At 39.9% G+C, this 17,541-nt stretch overlaps 1 protein-coding gene across 10 annotated transcripts in view; it reads right to left on the bottom strand.

Moving 5' to 3' along the window:
- Window positions 1-17,541, bottom strand: part of GPC5 (glypican 5) — a 1,588,740-nt gene that overhangs the window by 1,205,264 nt on the left and 365,935 nt on the right. For all 10 annotated transcript variants that reach the window (XM_070799873.1, XM_070799876.1, XM_019971624.2 and 7 more), the window contains one exon: window positions 15,707-15,840. In XM_070799873.1, the coding sequence (XP_070655974.1) occupies window positions 15,707-15,840 (134 nt within the window). The remainder of the gene's footprint in view (window positions 1-15,706; window positions 15,841-17,541) is intronic.

The following is a 17,541-nucleotide window of genomic DNA, read 5'->3' as shown; positions in this document are numbered from 1 at the left end:
TGTACAGCTAATTATCACCGATTTAAGCTTGCTAATAGCTTATTCTTACCAGCTAACTTCAAGAAATCAAGCAGAGAGCAGGAACTGCCACAGCAAAAGCACTCTGCCCGGGCTGGTTTAGTTATATGAGTGTGATGTTCTTTACAGCTGTGTTGACTTGGTTTCTGCCCAAGGAAAGCTAAATAGTGATGCTTTGCTAGATGTTTAAAGGAGTAGTAGCTTTTCCTACCTTTGTGTCAACTTTCAGAGACCTCCAGAACTGGTATGTATCAATCATTCCAAGTCTCCAATTAGCTCATTACTTGCACACTACATACATGGGAAACACTGGGTAGCCTAAATAAGTATTGGGTTGGCCAAAAAGTTCATTCAGGTTTGGAAACACCCAAATGAATTTTTGACCAACAAAATGCATCTCCAAAACGTGATAAAAAAAAAATAATTATAAACTGTAGTTTAGCTCCTCTTTTTCCAGACTCAATCAACAAGCTTAGCACAGAGATCCAGAGACAGACTTTAATAAGTCAATTTCCTTCTTCAAATGTTACAAACAGAACAAGAAGGCAGTGCTTTTAACAGAAAGGTTCTGTAGGAATTCAGAGGAAGAAGAGGAAGGAAAAAAAGAAAAAAGTTAGGACTTAGGACTACAGAGAGAAATATCAGTATTTAGGACAGGTGAGGATACTTGTTCCTTTGTTGTTGTTGTTCACTTACTAAGTCATATCCAGCTAGTTGTGACCCCATGGACTACAGCACTCAAGGCTTCCGGGTCCTTCACTATTTCCCTTAGTTTGCTCAAACTCACGTCCATTGAGTCAGTGATGCTATCCAATCATTTCATTCTCTGTTGTCCTCTTCTCCTCCTGCCTTCAATCTTTCCCAGCGTCAGGGTCTTTTCAAATGAGTCAGTTCTTCACATCAGGTGGCCAAGGTATTGGAACTTGAGCTTCAGCATCAGTCCTTTCAATGAATATTCAGGATTGATTTCCTTTAGGGTTGACTGTTTTCATCTCCTTGCTGTCCAAGGGACTCTCAGGAGTCTTCTTCAACAACACAGTTTGAAAACATCAGTTCTTTGGTGCTCAACCTTCTTTATGGTCCAACTCTTACACCTGTACATGACTACTGGAAAAGCCATAGATTTGACTATATGGACCTTTGTCAGCAAACTGATGTCTCTGCTTTTGAATATGCTGTCTACTTTTGTCATACCTTTTCTCCCAAGGAGCAAACTTTGCCTTTCAATTTTGTGACTGCAGTCACCATGAGAGAGTCATTTCATAGGCAGGTTGATAAGAAGTCTAGGGGTCCCCAAAGAGAGAGGGGTCTGGAATTCTCAAGGAGGAAGAAAGGATAAATTCTTTTGCTTCTACATTCCTTAGGATTATATAACAATGTATCCTGCCTGAGGACAGTCTCTGGATTAAACCTTCTGACTAATCCTGTTATTTTAAAATTAAATTATGGGAGTAGGTCTGGTGAGGTTTTACAACCTCCAGACATTCTTTGGATTCACTGGAGAGAATATAACTCCATTGCTAACACTAGCAAACGGGTACTCTCTCTACCCACTTCTGATGTCTATGTCAGAAGCTTTCTCTATCTCCTTTATACTTTAATAAAACTTTATTACACAAAAGCTCTGAGCGATCAATCCTCATCTCTGGCCCCAGATTGAATTCTTCTCCTCCGGAGGCCAAGAATCCCGGCATCTTTGCATGGGTCAGCAACAACCTTTCAACCATCCACAGTGATTTGGAGCCCAAGAAAATAAAGTCTGTCACTTCTGCCTTAGTTCACACTTATTCTGCATTTTGGCTATTCTGCCATTGCAGAAAATGAAGAGAAACTAAAGAGCCTCTTGATGAAGGTGAAAGAAGAGAATGAAAAAACTGGCTTAAAATTCAACATTCAAAAAACAAAAATCATGGCATCTGGTCCCATCAATTCATGGCAAAAAGATGGGGAAAATGGAAACAGTGATAGACTTTATTTTCTTGGGTTCTGAGATCACTGCAAATGGTAACTGCAGCCATGAAATTAAGATGCTTGCTCCTTGGAAGAAAAGCTACTACCAACCTAGACAACATATTCAAAACCAGAGACATCACTTTGCCAACAAAGGTCCATATAGTCAAAGCTATAGTTTTTATAGTAGTCATGTTGGAGAAGGAAATGGCAACCCACTCCAGTGTTCTTGCCTGGAGAATCCCAGGGACGGTGGAGCCTGGTAGGCTGCAGTCCATGAGGTCACTAGGAGTCGGACACGACTCAGCGACTTCACTTTCACTCTTCACTTTTATGCATTGGAGAAGGAAATGGCAACCCACTCCAGTGTTCTTGCCTGGAGAATCCCAGGGACCGGGGAGCCTGGTGGGCTACCGTCTACGGGGTCGCACAGAGTCGGACATGACTGAAGCAACTTAGCATAGCATAGCATAGCACCATTCTTCAATTCGCCCATTCCAGTCCATTTTAGTTCACTGATTCCTAGAATGTGGACGTTCACTCTTGCCATCTCCTGTTTGACCATTTCCAATTTGCCTTGATTCATGGACCTAACATTCCACGTTCCTATGCAATATTGCTCTGTACAGCATCAGACCTTGATTCTATCATCAGTCACAACCACAACTGGGTATTGTTTTTGCTTTGTCTCCATCCCTTCATTCTTTCTGGAGTTATTTCTCTACTGATATCCAGTAGCATATATTGGGCACCTAACACCCAGGGGAGTTTCTCTTTCAGTGTCCTATCATTTTGCCTTTTTATAGTGTTCATGGGGTTCTCAAGGCAAGAATACTGAAGTGGTTTGCCATTCCGTTCTCCAGTGGACCACATTCTGTCAGACCTCTCTACCATGACCCGTCCGTCTTGGGTGGCCCCATATGGCATGGCTTGTTTCCTTGAGTTAGACAAGGGTATGGTCTGTATGATCAGATTGACTAGTTTTCTGTGATTATGGTTTCAGTGTTTCTGCCCTCTGATGCCCTCTCGCAACACCTACCATCTTACTTGGGTTTCTCTTACGTTGGACGTAGAACCTTTAGAATATTCCAAAAATGACCATGTGGGACTTGGAGGCTAGATCATAAAAGACTCAGCAGCTTCTGCCTTACTTTCTCTTAGATTGCTTGCACTGAGGGAAACCAGCCACAAAATGGTGAGAAAACTGAAGCGGTTCTGTGCAGAAGTCATTGTGACAAAAAACCAAGTAGTGGCTCAGTGGTAAAGAACTTGCCTGCCAATGCAGAAGACACAAGTTCGATCCTTGATCCAGGATGATTCCACATGCTGCAAAACAATTAAGTCCGGGTAGCACCACTACTGAGCCCGTGGCTCTAGATCCTGTGCTCCTCATCAAGAGAAGTCACTGCAATGAGAAGCCCTTGCACCACCAGAGAGTAAGCTTCCGACAGCTAGAGAAAAGCCTGGTCAGCAATGAAGATTCAGCACAGCCTAAAATAAATAAATATATTTTTAAAAAAATGAAGCCTCCTGCCAATAGCTATGTGTGAGTGAGCTCTCTTGGGAGATAATCACTCCAGTCCCACTCAAGCCTTCAGACTGACTTCTTGAAAGCAATCTCCAGAGACCCTGAGCCAAAATCCAAGTTAAGCAGCTCCCAAATTGTTGACCCACAGAATGTTATGTAATAAATGCTTATGTTGCTTTAAGCCACTAAGTTTGGAATGATTGGTTAGGTAGCAATACATAACCAATAAAGAAGGCTCATATGTGTTGAGGGAAATACCCCAGATAATAAGGCAGCTGTGCATTATCAGCAGCCAGGACACAGTGGCCAAGAAGCAGGTAAAGTGACCAGGCAAAGGGATGCGAGCAGGGCACCAGCAACATTCACGGCCTTAGTTACCTTTCACATTAGATGTTTCCATCAAAGCCTTCATGCTACTTAATGGAGTACCATGTCATAAATGTAATCATGGCTTAGACATTTACAGTTTTAAAAATGTAGCTGGCAACAACTTGAAGATCTAGACCTAGTGAAAATATTCTTGAAAAATGAAGGTAGGTTCAAACAACGGCTGAGAGAATTCATCACTAGTAATAAGCAATGAGAAATGAGTACTCAGGCTGAAGCAAAACAATTCTGGATGAACTTATGGAACTTAAAAAAAAAAAAAAAGTACCAGAAAGAATATGTGAGTAATTACATGTAAATATTGACTACTTTTAGGGCTTCCCTGGTAGCTCAGAGGGTAAAGAATCTGCCTGTAATGCAGGAGACCCCAGTTCAATTCCTGGATTGGAAAGATCCACTGGAGAATAGATAGGCCACCCACTCCAGTATTCTTGGGCTTCCCTGGTGGCTCAGATGGTAAAGAATCCACCTGCAATGTGGGAGACCTGTGTTCAATTCCTGGGTTGGGAAGATGCCCTGGAGAAGGGAACAGCTTTCCACTCCAGTATTCTGGCCTGGAGAATCCACATGGACAGAGTCAGTGGGCTACAGTCCATGTGTTCACAAAGTCAGACATGACTGAGTGACTAAGCACAGCACAACATTGACCACTCAAAGACAAAATAACAAAAGGTCTTGGTGGTTGTTAAAATGTTGGTAGAAATAAGATTTGTTGACAAAAATAGCACAAATCCTAGTAAGAGAGTAAATGTTAGTCGCTCAGTCGTGTCCAACTTTTTGTGACCCCATTGACTGCAGCCCACCAGGCTCCTCTGTCCATGAGATTTTCCAGGCAAGGATACTGCCTTGCTATTTCCTTCTCCAGGGGATCTTCCAAACCCCAGGATCGAACCTGGGTCTCCTGCATTGCAGGCAGATTCTTTACCAACTGAGCTACAAGGAAAGCCACAGTAAGACAGTAATGAAGTGAAACTGCTGAGGTGCTTAGATCGTTCAACGAAATGGTAAAACTTTTCATTTAAAGTAGAAGGTAAAAATTAAAAGTGCATATTGTGATCCCTATGACAACCATTAAAAGCAGAATAAACAAACACAAATCTAAAAAGCTATGAAGACAAGAAACAATAAATACCAGCTAAACTCAAAAGAAAACAAGAGAAAGCAACACAATATTGTAAAGCAATGATCCTCCATTTAAAAATAAATGAATTTTTAAAGAGAGAAAATAACCAAGACAAGAAGGTACATGTTTACCAAAAAAAAAAAAAGAAGGAAAGAAAGAAGGAATAAAGAAAAACATAGTGTAAAGGGAAAACAGATAAAAAGATGGTAGCCTTAAACCCAACTATTACTTCAGTATATTACATGTCAATGTAAAACGCTGTGCTGCTGCTGCTGCTAAGTCACTTCAGCCATGTCCGACTCTGTGCGACCCTACAGACGGCAGCCCACCAGGCTCTGCCATCCCTGGGATTCTCCAGGCAAGAACACTGGAGTGGGTTGCCATTTCCTTCTCCGATACATGAAAGAGAAAAATGAAAGTAAAGTCGCTCAGTTGTGTCCAACTTTTAGCGACCCCATGGACTGCAGCCTACCAGGCTCCTCCTTCCATGGGATTTTCCAGGCAAGAGTACTGGAGTGGGGTGCCATTGCCTTCTCTAGTAAAACGCTGTAGAACCAACCTAATATTGAGTCATTTATGTCAAGAACAAAACAGAGATGGTCAATGCAGATGTATAAAGGAAACTTAACCTAATCTTACAGGAATTGACAGCTCGTTTCATGAATTGGCAGAGAACACCAGCCAATCCCTCAAACACCAAGTCTTTTTATGCTGTCTCTGAACTTCCTGCTCCCCTAATTCAGTTACCCTAATCCAAATAAGAAAGAAGACCAGTAGGCAACCAATTAGCTGAAAAAAACAAATAATCTCCATATTTATCCATAAAATCCTCTAGTCTGTTAGCAACTCAGAACTCACTGCTCCCATAGCCTTGAGTTTCCAATTTTGCAGGATGCAATTCTTGTAATAAACTCAACTTTCTGCCTTTTTTTCTTAATTCAGTACAGAGTTTGGTTTTTGACACCATGGACTAAATGTGCTAAGTCTCTTCAGTCACGGCCAACTCTGTGCAACCCCATGGAGTGTAGCCAGCCAGGCTCCTCTGTCCATGGGTTTCTCCAGGCAAGGATACTGGAGTGGGTTGCCATGCCCTTCTCCATGGGATCTTCCCCACTCAATCACTCACTGGTGATTGAACTCGTGGCTCCTACATCTCCTGCACTGGCCATCAGATTCCTTACAACTAGCACTGCCTGGGAAGCCCAAGGGCACAAGGGCCAATCTGCAAACCTGAGGCCTGATGGCAGCCTGTCACCTGGGGGCAGAGGATGCTGAGAACTTGCCTGTAGGAGGCTGGAGAGCCATGGGGTCAAGATCTCACAGGGCCTATCAAGCCTTGGCCAAAACATCCCACTTAAAAAACAAAATCTTAATCATTGTTTAGTAAATACTGTTGGCTACCTCACCTCAAAGAGATCAAATTAGTTATGTCAAAAATGGTTATATAAATATAACCTCAAAAGAATTGTTTAAATAATGGAAAATATATAAATTAAACTCTTACTCTGCCACAAAGACCTCAAAATATACATGTTTTAAATCCTGTGCCATAAATCTACCATAATTTTAAACAACAAAATTTTATTATAAGATATGCCAATAAAGAAACTAAGTCTAAATTATAACAATGTAATTTTAAAAGATGAGAGCATCCTGGAATATGAAGTCAAGTGGGCCTTAGAAAGCATCACTACGAACAAAGCTAGTGGAGGTGATGGAATTCCAGTTGAGCTATTTCAAATCCTGAAAGATGATGCTGTGAAAGTGCTGTACTCAATATGCCAGCAAATTTGGAAAACTCAGCACTGGCCACAGGACTGGAAAAGGTCAGTTTTCATTCCAATCCCAAAGAAAGGCAATGCCAAAGAATGCTCAAACTACTGCACAATTGCACTCATCTCACACACTAGTAAAGTAATGCTCAAAATTCTCCAAGCCAGGCTTCAGCAATATGTGAACCGTGAACACCCAGATGTTCAAGCTGGTTTTAGAAAAGGCAGAGAAACCAGAGATCAAATTGCAAACATCCGCTGGATCATGGAAAAAGCAAGAGAGTTCCAGAAAAACATCTATTTCTGCTTTATTGACTATGCCAAAGCCTTTGACTGTGTGGATCACAAGAAACTGTGGAAAATTCTGAAAGAGATGGGAATACCAGACCACCTGATCTGCCTCTTGAGAAATTTGTATGCAGGTCAGGAAGCAACAGTTAGAACTGGACATGGAACAACAGACTGGTTCCAAATAGGAAAAGGAGTATGTCAAGGCTGTATATTGTCACCCAGTTTATTTAACTTATATGCAGAGTACATCATGAGAAACGCTGGACTGAAAGAAACACAAGCTGGACTCAAGATTGCTGGGAGAAATCTCAATAACCTCAGATATGCAGATGACACCACCCTTATGGCAGAAAGTGAAGAGGAACTCAAAAGCCTCTTGATGAAAGTGAAAGTGGAGAGTGAAAAGGTTGGCTTAAAGTTCAACATTCAGAAAACGAAGATCATGGCACCCGGTCCCACCACTTCATGGGAAATAGATGGGGAAACAGTGTCAGACTTTATTTTTTGGGGCTCCAAAATCACTACAGATGGTGATTGCAGCCATGAAATTAAAAGACGCTACTCCTTGAAAGGAAAGTTATGACCAACCTAGATAGCATATTCCAAAGCAGAGACATTATTTTGCCAACAAATGTTCATCTAGTCAAGGCTACGATTTTTCCTGTGGTCATGTATGGATGTGAGAGTTGAACTGTGAAGAAGGCTGAGCGCTGAAGAATTGATGCTTTTGAACTGTGGTGTTGGAGAAGACTCTTGAGAGTCCCTTGGACTGCAAGGAGATCCAACCAGTCCATTCTGAAGGAGATCAGCCCTGGGATTTCTTTGGAAGGAATGATGCTAAAGCTGAAACTCCAGTACTTTGGCCACCTCATGCAAAGAGTTGACTCATTGGAAAAGCCTCAGATGCTGGGAGGGATTGGGGGCAGGATGAGAAGGGGACGACAGAGGATGAGATGGCTGGATGGCATCACTGACTCAATGGACGTGGGTCTGGGTGAACTCCGGGGAGTTGGTGATGGACAGTGAGGCCTGGCTTGCTGCGATTCATGGGGTCGCAAAGAGTTGGACGCGACTGAATGACTGATCTGATCTGATCTGATCTGATGTCTTATTTAGGACTTCTCTTGTGGCTCAGCAGTTAAGAATATGCCTGCAGTGCAGGAGCCACAGGAAACATGGCTTCAGTCCCTGGGTTGGGAAGATCCCCTGGAGGAGGGCATGGCAACTGCTCCAGTATTCTTGCCTGTAGATTTCCAAGGACAGAGGAGCTTGGTGGGCTACAGTCCATGGGGTCACAAAGAATCAGACACGACTGAGGTGACTTAGCAGCAACAGCAGCATGACTTCTTTATATATAAAAACAGTTTTAAGGTTTTAGTAAATAAAATAGTGTTTATTTTCATTTACATGGTAAAACAGTGTCAAAGACACTGCTGCATTTTACAAACTATATCAGATATAAGCAAGTTTCCCAGGGATACCTCCTAAGAAGGTGGACTCTAGTGTATATGAGTTTCACCAGGTACAGCAAGCTTCTTAGCAGAATGGCTGTACCAGGGCACCATATGATGACCCACAGAGACAACCCAGTCCCATGAACAGACTGACCATTAGAAATGGAGTATAAAAAAGCAGCCATATACAGCATTATAAACATATCTTTGACTGAATCAGTCTTCGTATTCAATATAACTTTCATCAAAACTCAAGATTAGAAAATGTATTTGAAAAAATAAATTCCACAAACATCTAAGAAAATTTTGTAAAAGAGCAAATAAGAGAGCTCACAAGATTAACAAAATCTTTAAGAGCAAAAGAAAATAGAAAAAAAAAGGAAACAGCAATTTCATAGAGAGCTTAAAACAGGTCAGTATATCTATCTTTGGGAACTTTGAATGAGTATAAATCTTTTTAAAAAATTAGCGAGAAAAGGAAAATGATAGATTGTTTTAGAGCATCCCTTGAAATCTGCCTCAGAATTGAAAACTTAAGTTGTAACTTTACATCGTATATGGCATATATAAAGATGTAGTCTCTGCATATATTAATGTGAGAAACAAAACTATAGTGCTAGTATGAAAAACAATATATATTTTTCAATTGATGCAGGAAAGACATTTTTATACAAGAAAACATATTTTGTAAACTTAAGAATTTTTAACAAAGATCACTTTAGACTAAATTACCCATAAACTCATTTTTTTACATTTAACTAAAATATCATCTTAGATAGAACATGTTTTCACAGTTTAAAACTAATATACAATATACAAAACATAAAAAGAAACTCCTACAAATGGATAAATTAAATTTTCAAAGGAATCTTGTAGGAAATTGAACAAACAGAAGAAAAGGAAATTCAGAGAAGACAGAAAAACAGAATTGTAGGAAATGATTAAAATTTTAAAACTATATTAGTTTGTATTAGTTAACTTATATAATTAAACTTTACTTGTTAACATATGAGCGATAAGAAACTAGCTCACCCATGAAATAACAGTGGGATGTGAATTAACAAAAAAAGACAGTACAGGAAAAAAAAAAATCCTTGGAAATTAAAAATAAAAAAACGTCACTTTATTTAACACAAAAAATGGCCATCCTAACCCTCATCTCAGCCTCCACATACCTTCACTATAGTAATAGTAAGGCTGGGTTCTCCTGAAAAGATCCCTGCACAAGTCCAACCTTTAAATAGCATAAATCTTCCTTTATATCTTCCCTTAAGGGACCTGTGGCCTTTTTACTTCCCAGGAATACATACCAGCTGTCAGTTAACTATAATCCTAAAGACCCAGAATGCCATTCTTCTCTCTCCATCTGACTGGGGCTTACAGAGGTTAAGGGAGTTTAAATTTTAGGCTCACATTGGGCCAAGTGAGTCCACAGAAGTTTGTCTATTTCACACTTCAGAATATGTTTTTAGAAGACACACAGTCCCCATACTGGTTCCTCAACTCATGCAGCAAGGGCCAAACTGAAGTCCCTAAAACCACCTCTTGTACAGAAATAGTAAAACAAAGGACTATTATATCTGACTGGTTCTGATACCAATTCCAGTAGAGAATTGGTATAAGAGAGGATACCAATTGGTAGAGAGGAAGTAGGGGACTCCACAGCAGCAAAAGTGATTTTTCCACAGCAGCAGGGTGTCTGAAAATCCACCTCAATTCTGACACTACATACTCAGAAATGGCATCAGATTCCACAAATTAATAGTTCAGTCCTCTAAGATGGTGCCCCCTACCATCACACACACATACACACACACTTCAGATGGCAGTCTCAAGTCCAGGTTGTCACCTGTACTTCTGACCAACTGGCTATAAATCACGTGTTGCATGACCTCCTCTCCTATTGGATTTGATTAATTTTCTAGAGCAGCTCACAGAACTCCAAGAAATGGTTTACTTACTAGGTCAGCAGTTTATTATAAAAGGATATGGCTCTGGAACAGCCAGATGGAAGAGCTACACAGGGCAAGGTACTGGAGGATGGAACGTACAGCTTCTTTTCACTCTCTCCTGGCAGGCCACTCCCCCAGCAGTTCCAGGTGTTCACCAGCCAGGATGCTCTCCAAGGCACCTTCTTTGGGGTTTTACAGAGGCTTCATTACACAGCTGTGATTGATTAACTCATTGGACACTGGCAATTGAGTCAACCCCGTGACCTCTTCCCCCTCACCAGAGTCTGGAAAGTGAGACTAAAAGTTTGAACCTTCAGCAATTTCCCTGCTCTATCCAGTGGCTAAGATTCTGTACTTCCACTGCAGAGGGTGTGGGTTCTATTCCTGGTCAGGGACTAAAATCCCACATGCTGCTCAGCCAAAAAAATAAAAAAGAGAGAAAGAGAGAGCTTTGTGTTTTAAAAGTTCCAACCTTCTAATCACATGTTGACTTTCCAGATAACCAGCCCCCATACTTAGGTGGGGTCCAAAAGTCACCTCATTAAGAGAACAAAAAATACCATTCTGCTTTCATCACTTAGGAAGATCCAAGCATTTTAGTAATTCTATGTCACAAATGGTATCAAAGAACAAATATATATTTCTTACCTTATCTCACACTATCACAATATGCTTAGGGAATTGCTCAGTTTAGGGTCATGAAGCCAGGAAAAGTGTAATAATCGTGATCCTAACACCTCACCACTGACTTCACTTGCTCGGCCAGTCTGTGCGCATGGGGTGGCCATGGAGAAAGGTTGGATTAGCATAACCAGAGTCAGACAGTGACTCCAATTACATGCTCCTTTGCATGTGTTGTCTGCTAGAGCAAATCAAAACATGTCCTGCCACCTGCTATCCAGCTAATGATTTGACAAATGCTCTTCTCTCCTTACCAATTAGTAAGGACAATTAGAAACATTTCACTTTCAGCTGGCAAGAACAGTCACTATTAGACCTCAAGGCAATTCTCCCACTCCATGACAGACAAGAGCCACAATCATCCAGACATCCTACAGGACACCAAGCTGATAATCAAATATTGATCACATTATCCTAGATAACTTAGTAGACAAGTGAATGACTCTGATGGGGAAAATATTGACATTTTGAGTGCTTGACAATTCAGCAGGGTTTCTAAATGTCTAGTAGTCTAAATCTAATTGTGATATTCTTCTAATTTAAAAGGCAAATCTCTGCACAGATAACCTAGAGCACAGGAAGAAGCACAGAAATTTTTGGATCCCTTTGCATGTTAGAGAAAACATATTATACACGTATTACAACATAGCATGCTGCTATAATGCATTTATAAAATATCACCAAGCTGCTCAGACGTTGAGTCTAGACTACCTAGTTCATTTATTCAATGATAACTGAAGTATTGGTAGCAAATAAACATGTTCTGCAGAGACTCCTGAAAGCCCCATTAGAAAAATCAAAGTATAGACATCAAGAGTTTTGGAGTAAAGTCATTTTTTCTTTTTTTGAACACTATTTTTGGTTAGTTGATTGACTGATCGGTTGGTGGATCCGTCACTCAATATGTTGGTCAACTGTTTGGTTTACAACTGGACTCTGACAGAAACTGCACATTTGACCATAAGCCAGCAAGTGACTCTGCGACCTGAGATGCGCATGAGGAGCTAAGTGCTATCTGATCTGCCAGGCTGTAAGATCAGGCTTGTATTAAAGCAATATAACATCAAGGGGAAGTGATCTACTGGAAATCAAGCTCAAGCAGATGGAAAAATCACAAGATGCCTGGAAGGTAGCCCAGACTCAGTAAGCACCTATTCCTATGCTGCCCCATCTACTTCAATCAAAATTTATGACCTCAAGGGGAAAGATCAATTGATGAAAGGTAAATAAAATTCAGGTTGTGAAAGGAAAATCAAAATGGTATTTCCAACAAAGCTTTCTAAAATGGAACCAGGAGTCTGCTGAGGAAGTGTGATGTATGCATATTTCAGCCTGGATGGAATCTGACCTTCGACCACATATTGTCTTAATACAGGCACCCAAAATATCTGCCCAATGATACTCATCTCATCCTTACCCCAAATAACTCATGTCAGACTATCCACTGATTGAACCCGAAAATAGAATTGAATCCTGAATAGCCCTTAAGAATAAATATTTCCTTTCTTTCATCAGAATCAATCATAATGATTTCCAGACAACTTTAACAACCTTGGTGGCTTTTGTCTTTATAAGCCCCTGACTCTTTGCCCACCTTCAACAGTTTCACCTGAATCTGTGTCTCTGGAATTGCCATTCCTAAGAACAAAATAAACTCTTTTCTTATTTGCAGCCTTCTGCATTGTTTGGTTTAAAAAGTCTACCTTACGATAAGAAAGGATAAATAATATTCAGGTCTAGTTAATGGATGCTGCTCTCTGCTAAGTCACTGCAGTTGTGTCGGACTCCTTGCAACCCAGTGAACTATAGCCCATCAGGCTCCTCTGTCCACAGGATTCTCCAGGCAAGAATACTGGAGTGGGTTGCCACACACTCCTCCAAGGGATCTTCCCAACCCAGGGATCAAACCTACTTCTCTTATGTATCTCCCATTGGCAAGCGGGTTCTTTACCACTAGCGCCACCTGGGAAGCCCCTGTTTATGAATAAGTCTCCACAGTATATAGGCCTCAAGCAGAAATACACTATCACAGCAATTAAATTCCATTCAGGAGTGGCAATAAAAATGTGTAAAAATCAAATGCTAAGTAGGCTCAAGTGCAGGACCTCTGGTTGTTCAAGAAATTAACCTATGATGAGCTTATGCTTATTCACAGGAAATGGCTAATGGTGACTGACTGGTCAAGAGCATAGAAATAGAAAGTTTGCAAGACTGGTACATAGGGGTCTACTCAATGACCAGGACAGATTCTTAAAAAACTTTCCATTTAGATAAGCCCCCTCACTGCTCTTGAGTCATTTTGTAACATTTCACCTGCATGGTCTTAGTTTGCAAGGGAATAAACCATGTTAAGTATTGGGTTTTATCTTGGTTTTCCAGTATCAAGGTCACTTTGGTGGTGAAACTGCCATAACCTTTAGGAACTTAAGATCTTCCTTACGTGGATTTTACTATAAGAACCACCATAGCCAAAGCATGTGGTGCTGGTGGTTTAGCTGTTAAGTAGTGTTCAACTCTTTGCAATCCCATGGATTGTAGCCCACCAGACTCCTGTCCATGGGATTTCCCAGGCAAGAATACTGGAGTGGGTTGTCATTTCCCTTTCCAGGGGTTATTCTCAATCCAGGGATAGAACCTGTGTCTTCTGCTTGGCAGGTGGGTTCTTTACTACTGAGCCACCCGGAAGCTCAACCAACACATACCGATTTCTCAAATGCAAGAAACGACTACTGATCACTATAAATGCTTAAACTGAAAAAAGAAAACTACTCCTCCCCCCCAAAAAATCACAGCTACTTTATATGCAAACATTGTGCTAACTGTATTGCTATTGTAGCACATAGCCAGCAATAGCTCAGTTCTTCATCCCTTGCTTATAACCCAACTGAGGAGAGGATGAGGCAAGTAAGAGCACTATCCCAAAAGGAAAGAAACCAATTTTAAATTATAGAGAGTACTGCTGCTGCTGCTAAGTCGCTTCAGTCGTGTCCGACTCTGTGCAACCCCATAGACGGCAGCCCATCAGGCTCCCCTATCCCTAGGATTCTCCAGGCAAAAACACTGGGTTGCCATTTTCTTCTCCAATGCATGAAAGTGAAAAGTGAAAGTGAAGTTGCTCAGTCGTGTCCGACTCTTAGTGACACCATGGACTGCAGCCTACCAGGCTCCTCCATCCATGGGATTTTCCAGGCAAGAGTACTGGAGTGCAGTGTCATCACCTTCTCCAAATCTATGTAAAACACTGAATTCTCCAAAAGGCATTGTTAAAAATAATTGTTTGAATTAATAAACAAACACATAATTCTGAATTTCAGTTCAAGTAAAACTACTGAAAAACTATTTGCCATTGTACTGGTCAATTGAATACCAAAACAAATGTTCCCTCCAATATTAAACAGTTTTTAGTTTAATCACCAATTAACCAAAAGGATACTAATGAAGGCTTTAATTTAACAAGTGAAATAATAATGGGCACAGTATAGAAATGTGAGTTACAGAAGCAAGCCACTAAATCAATGCTTATAATTTTGAGTCAACAGATAGAAATTTCAGCATTCAAGATAAAAGGTATTGCCATTATTTTCTTTTAATAGATACCTAACATTCAGTAACATTTGTCACATCATTTATATGAACACTCTTTGTCTTGCATTCTGTCCAATATAGTAGTCATTCAGATCAGATCAGATCAGATCAGATCAGTCACTCAGTCTTGTCCGACTCTTTGCAACCCCATGAATCACAGCACACCAGGTCTCCCTGTCCATCACCAACTCCCTGAGTTCATTCAGACTCACGTCCATCGAGTCAGTGATGCCATCCAGCCATCTCATCCTCTGTCGTCCCTTTCTCCTCCTGCCCCCAATCCCTCCCAGCATCAGAGTCTTTTCCAATGAGTCAACTCTTCGCATGAGGTGGCCAAAGTACTGGAGTTTCAGCTTTAGCATCATTCCTTCCAAAGAAATCCCAGGGCTGATCTCCTTCAGAATGGACTGGTTGGGTTACATGTAAAACTTTAACTAAAATTAATTGAAATTATGTAACATTAAAAATTCAATCCTCAGTCACACTAGCCACATTTAATTTTTTTTTTTTTTTTTTTGTGGTAAGATCACTTACCTACCATGAGATCTGCCCTCTTTATGAACTCTGAAGTATATAACTCAATATTGTTTACCACAAGGAGGGGGAAATAAGGAGTTACTATTCAATGGGCATAGTTTCAATTAAGCAAGATGACTAAGTGTTACAGATTGCTGTACTAACACTGTACACCGGCCACATTTGAAGTGTACCATGATCATATGTGTGTAAGGCAGGCCATATTGCACAAAAAAAAATATCCCTCATCTTAGGTATTTTGGTCTTCTGAGTTGAACCCGTCTTCCTAGTTAACAGAATAGGAGGAAGCGCTGAATTTTAAAGGTAATTAAAGTTGATCTTTTGTTTCATTACTGTATTTTGTTCTACTTAATTGAAAACATTCTATTCTCTTGTAAAATTAATGGCTTACTTTCTTTCTCTTTCTGGTTGTAAAACAAATGTCTTACTTTCTTCTGTTGGCAAGTGTCTCTTCACCGTTTCTTATAGAGATCTTCATTCCATGCTTCTCTTTGCTTCCATCAAAAGAACAACGGGGGCTTTGTGTGGGTGTTCTGACTGGACGGCCACAAATCTTATTTACCTTTTAAATAGAAAATATTAAAGACAGTTAGAAACCATGCTCCAGTCTTTCTGAGAATGTAATGTTTGCTAGAGTTTAAAGCAAAGACATGTTTTACTTACACCACAGTATTAACCTTTAAGACTTACAAAGTTTGCTAACTTTTAAAGTTTGTTAGTTCAGTCACTCAGTCATGTCCAACTCTTTGCGACCCCATAAATAGCAGCACGCCAGTCCTCCCTGTCCATCACCAACTCCCGGAGTTCACTCAAACCCATGTCCATTAAGGTGGTGATGCCATCCAGCCATCTCATCCTCTGTCGTCCCCTTCTTCTCCTGCCCCCAATCCCTCCCAGCATCAGGGTCTTTTCCAATGAGTCAACTCTTCGCATGAGGTGGCCAAAGTATTGGAGTTTCAGCTTCATCATCAGTCCTTCCAATGAGTACCCAGGACTGATCTCCTTTAGGATGGACTGGTTGGATCTCAATTTTTAAAGTAGAGGGAATCAAATTATCTATATAAAATGGCAATCATAATAAATTAATGCTATACACATTTATACAGTTTGAATGTATTCAAATGCAAAATACATGAATAAAAATATATATGCAAAATCAGAGAACTGCATTAATAAACTAGCCTGCTAGTATAAATAAAACTATTTAACCAAAGTAGGTATTATTTATGGTTTATATTCATATCATTGACTAATCACATACCTGTACTAAGTTTCTTAATAAAGTAATTTGCCATTGAACATGGGGTCCAGTTCTGTGTGAGTTCTAAGGGTAGTTTTATTCTTAAAATCTTTCTTAGAAAAGGCAATAAATATGCTTATATGAGATTTCATTTTGTAATAGTCATATATCTTCTTCCTCATTCTAGTTTGCATTAAAGGGAGTTATTCACGGTTTCTTTTAAAAAATTATTTATAGAACTGAAAATTTTACTTTTTAATATTACTTATCTAACAAAGATCTTCATATAACTTATGAAATTATCACTGAAAATTAAGTAACTAATTGGACACATTATCATGTAAAGCATCAAAAAAGATTCACAAGATAACTTATACATTCAAAAAGGCACAGTAGTATAGTTAAAAATACATAAAAGCATTGCCTCTGAATCAAGAGACTTTGGTTCTTGTCCTAATATATGCTTCTTAATTGCTGAGATCTTGATAACAGTGACAGACCTTTATAGAACTTGATTCTCTTATATGTAATATGAAGAACTTAGAATAAATTATTCTAAAGTTCCCTTAAAGTGTAAATTTTTTTAAAAATTTCCATTAATGAGCATTAAAGTAGTTATGCCTCACCTCATTTATTTAAACCATAATTATTTGGTTTCAATATGTGCAAAGAACATGTATTAGATGTTGTAGGAAATAAAAGATTAGAAATTTAATCTAAAAGAGCTGACAATTTAGAAGGAAATAATAAAATCCTCTCGTACATCAAAATGCACATGTACCTTAGAACAAGTCCTTGCCTTAACAGGTTCCAGCCCACCCTGCCAATGCAAAAACTTCAGAAAACCCTGAAAAAAGCCCTTGCCCATGCTTGTTTGGCCTCACCCCTCCTGCCAAAGCCACTGGGCACACATGGTCAGCATAGGGACACTCCCACACAAGACATTACCTTCAAGAGCAGGAGAGGTAATTATTTCACCTAAATTATAGAGACAAACAAAAAAAAGCCAAACAAAATGAGAAG

This window comes from Bos indicus, chromosome 12, assembly GCF_029378745.1.
Source record: "Bos indicus isolate NIAB-ARS_2022 breed Sahiwal x Tharparkar chromosome 12, NIAB-ARS_B.indTharparkar_mat_pri_1.0, whole genome shotgun sequence".
In the NCBI taxonomy this organism is placed as follows: domain Eukaryota; kingdom Metazoa; phylum Chordata; class Mammalia; order Artiodactyla; family Bovidae; genus Bos; species Bos indicus.
This window is presented reverse-complemented; position numbering and strand designations above follow the sequence as displayed.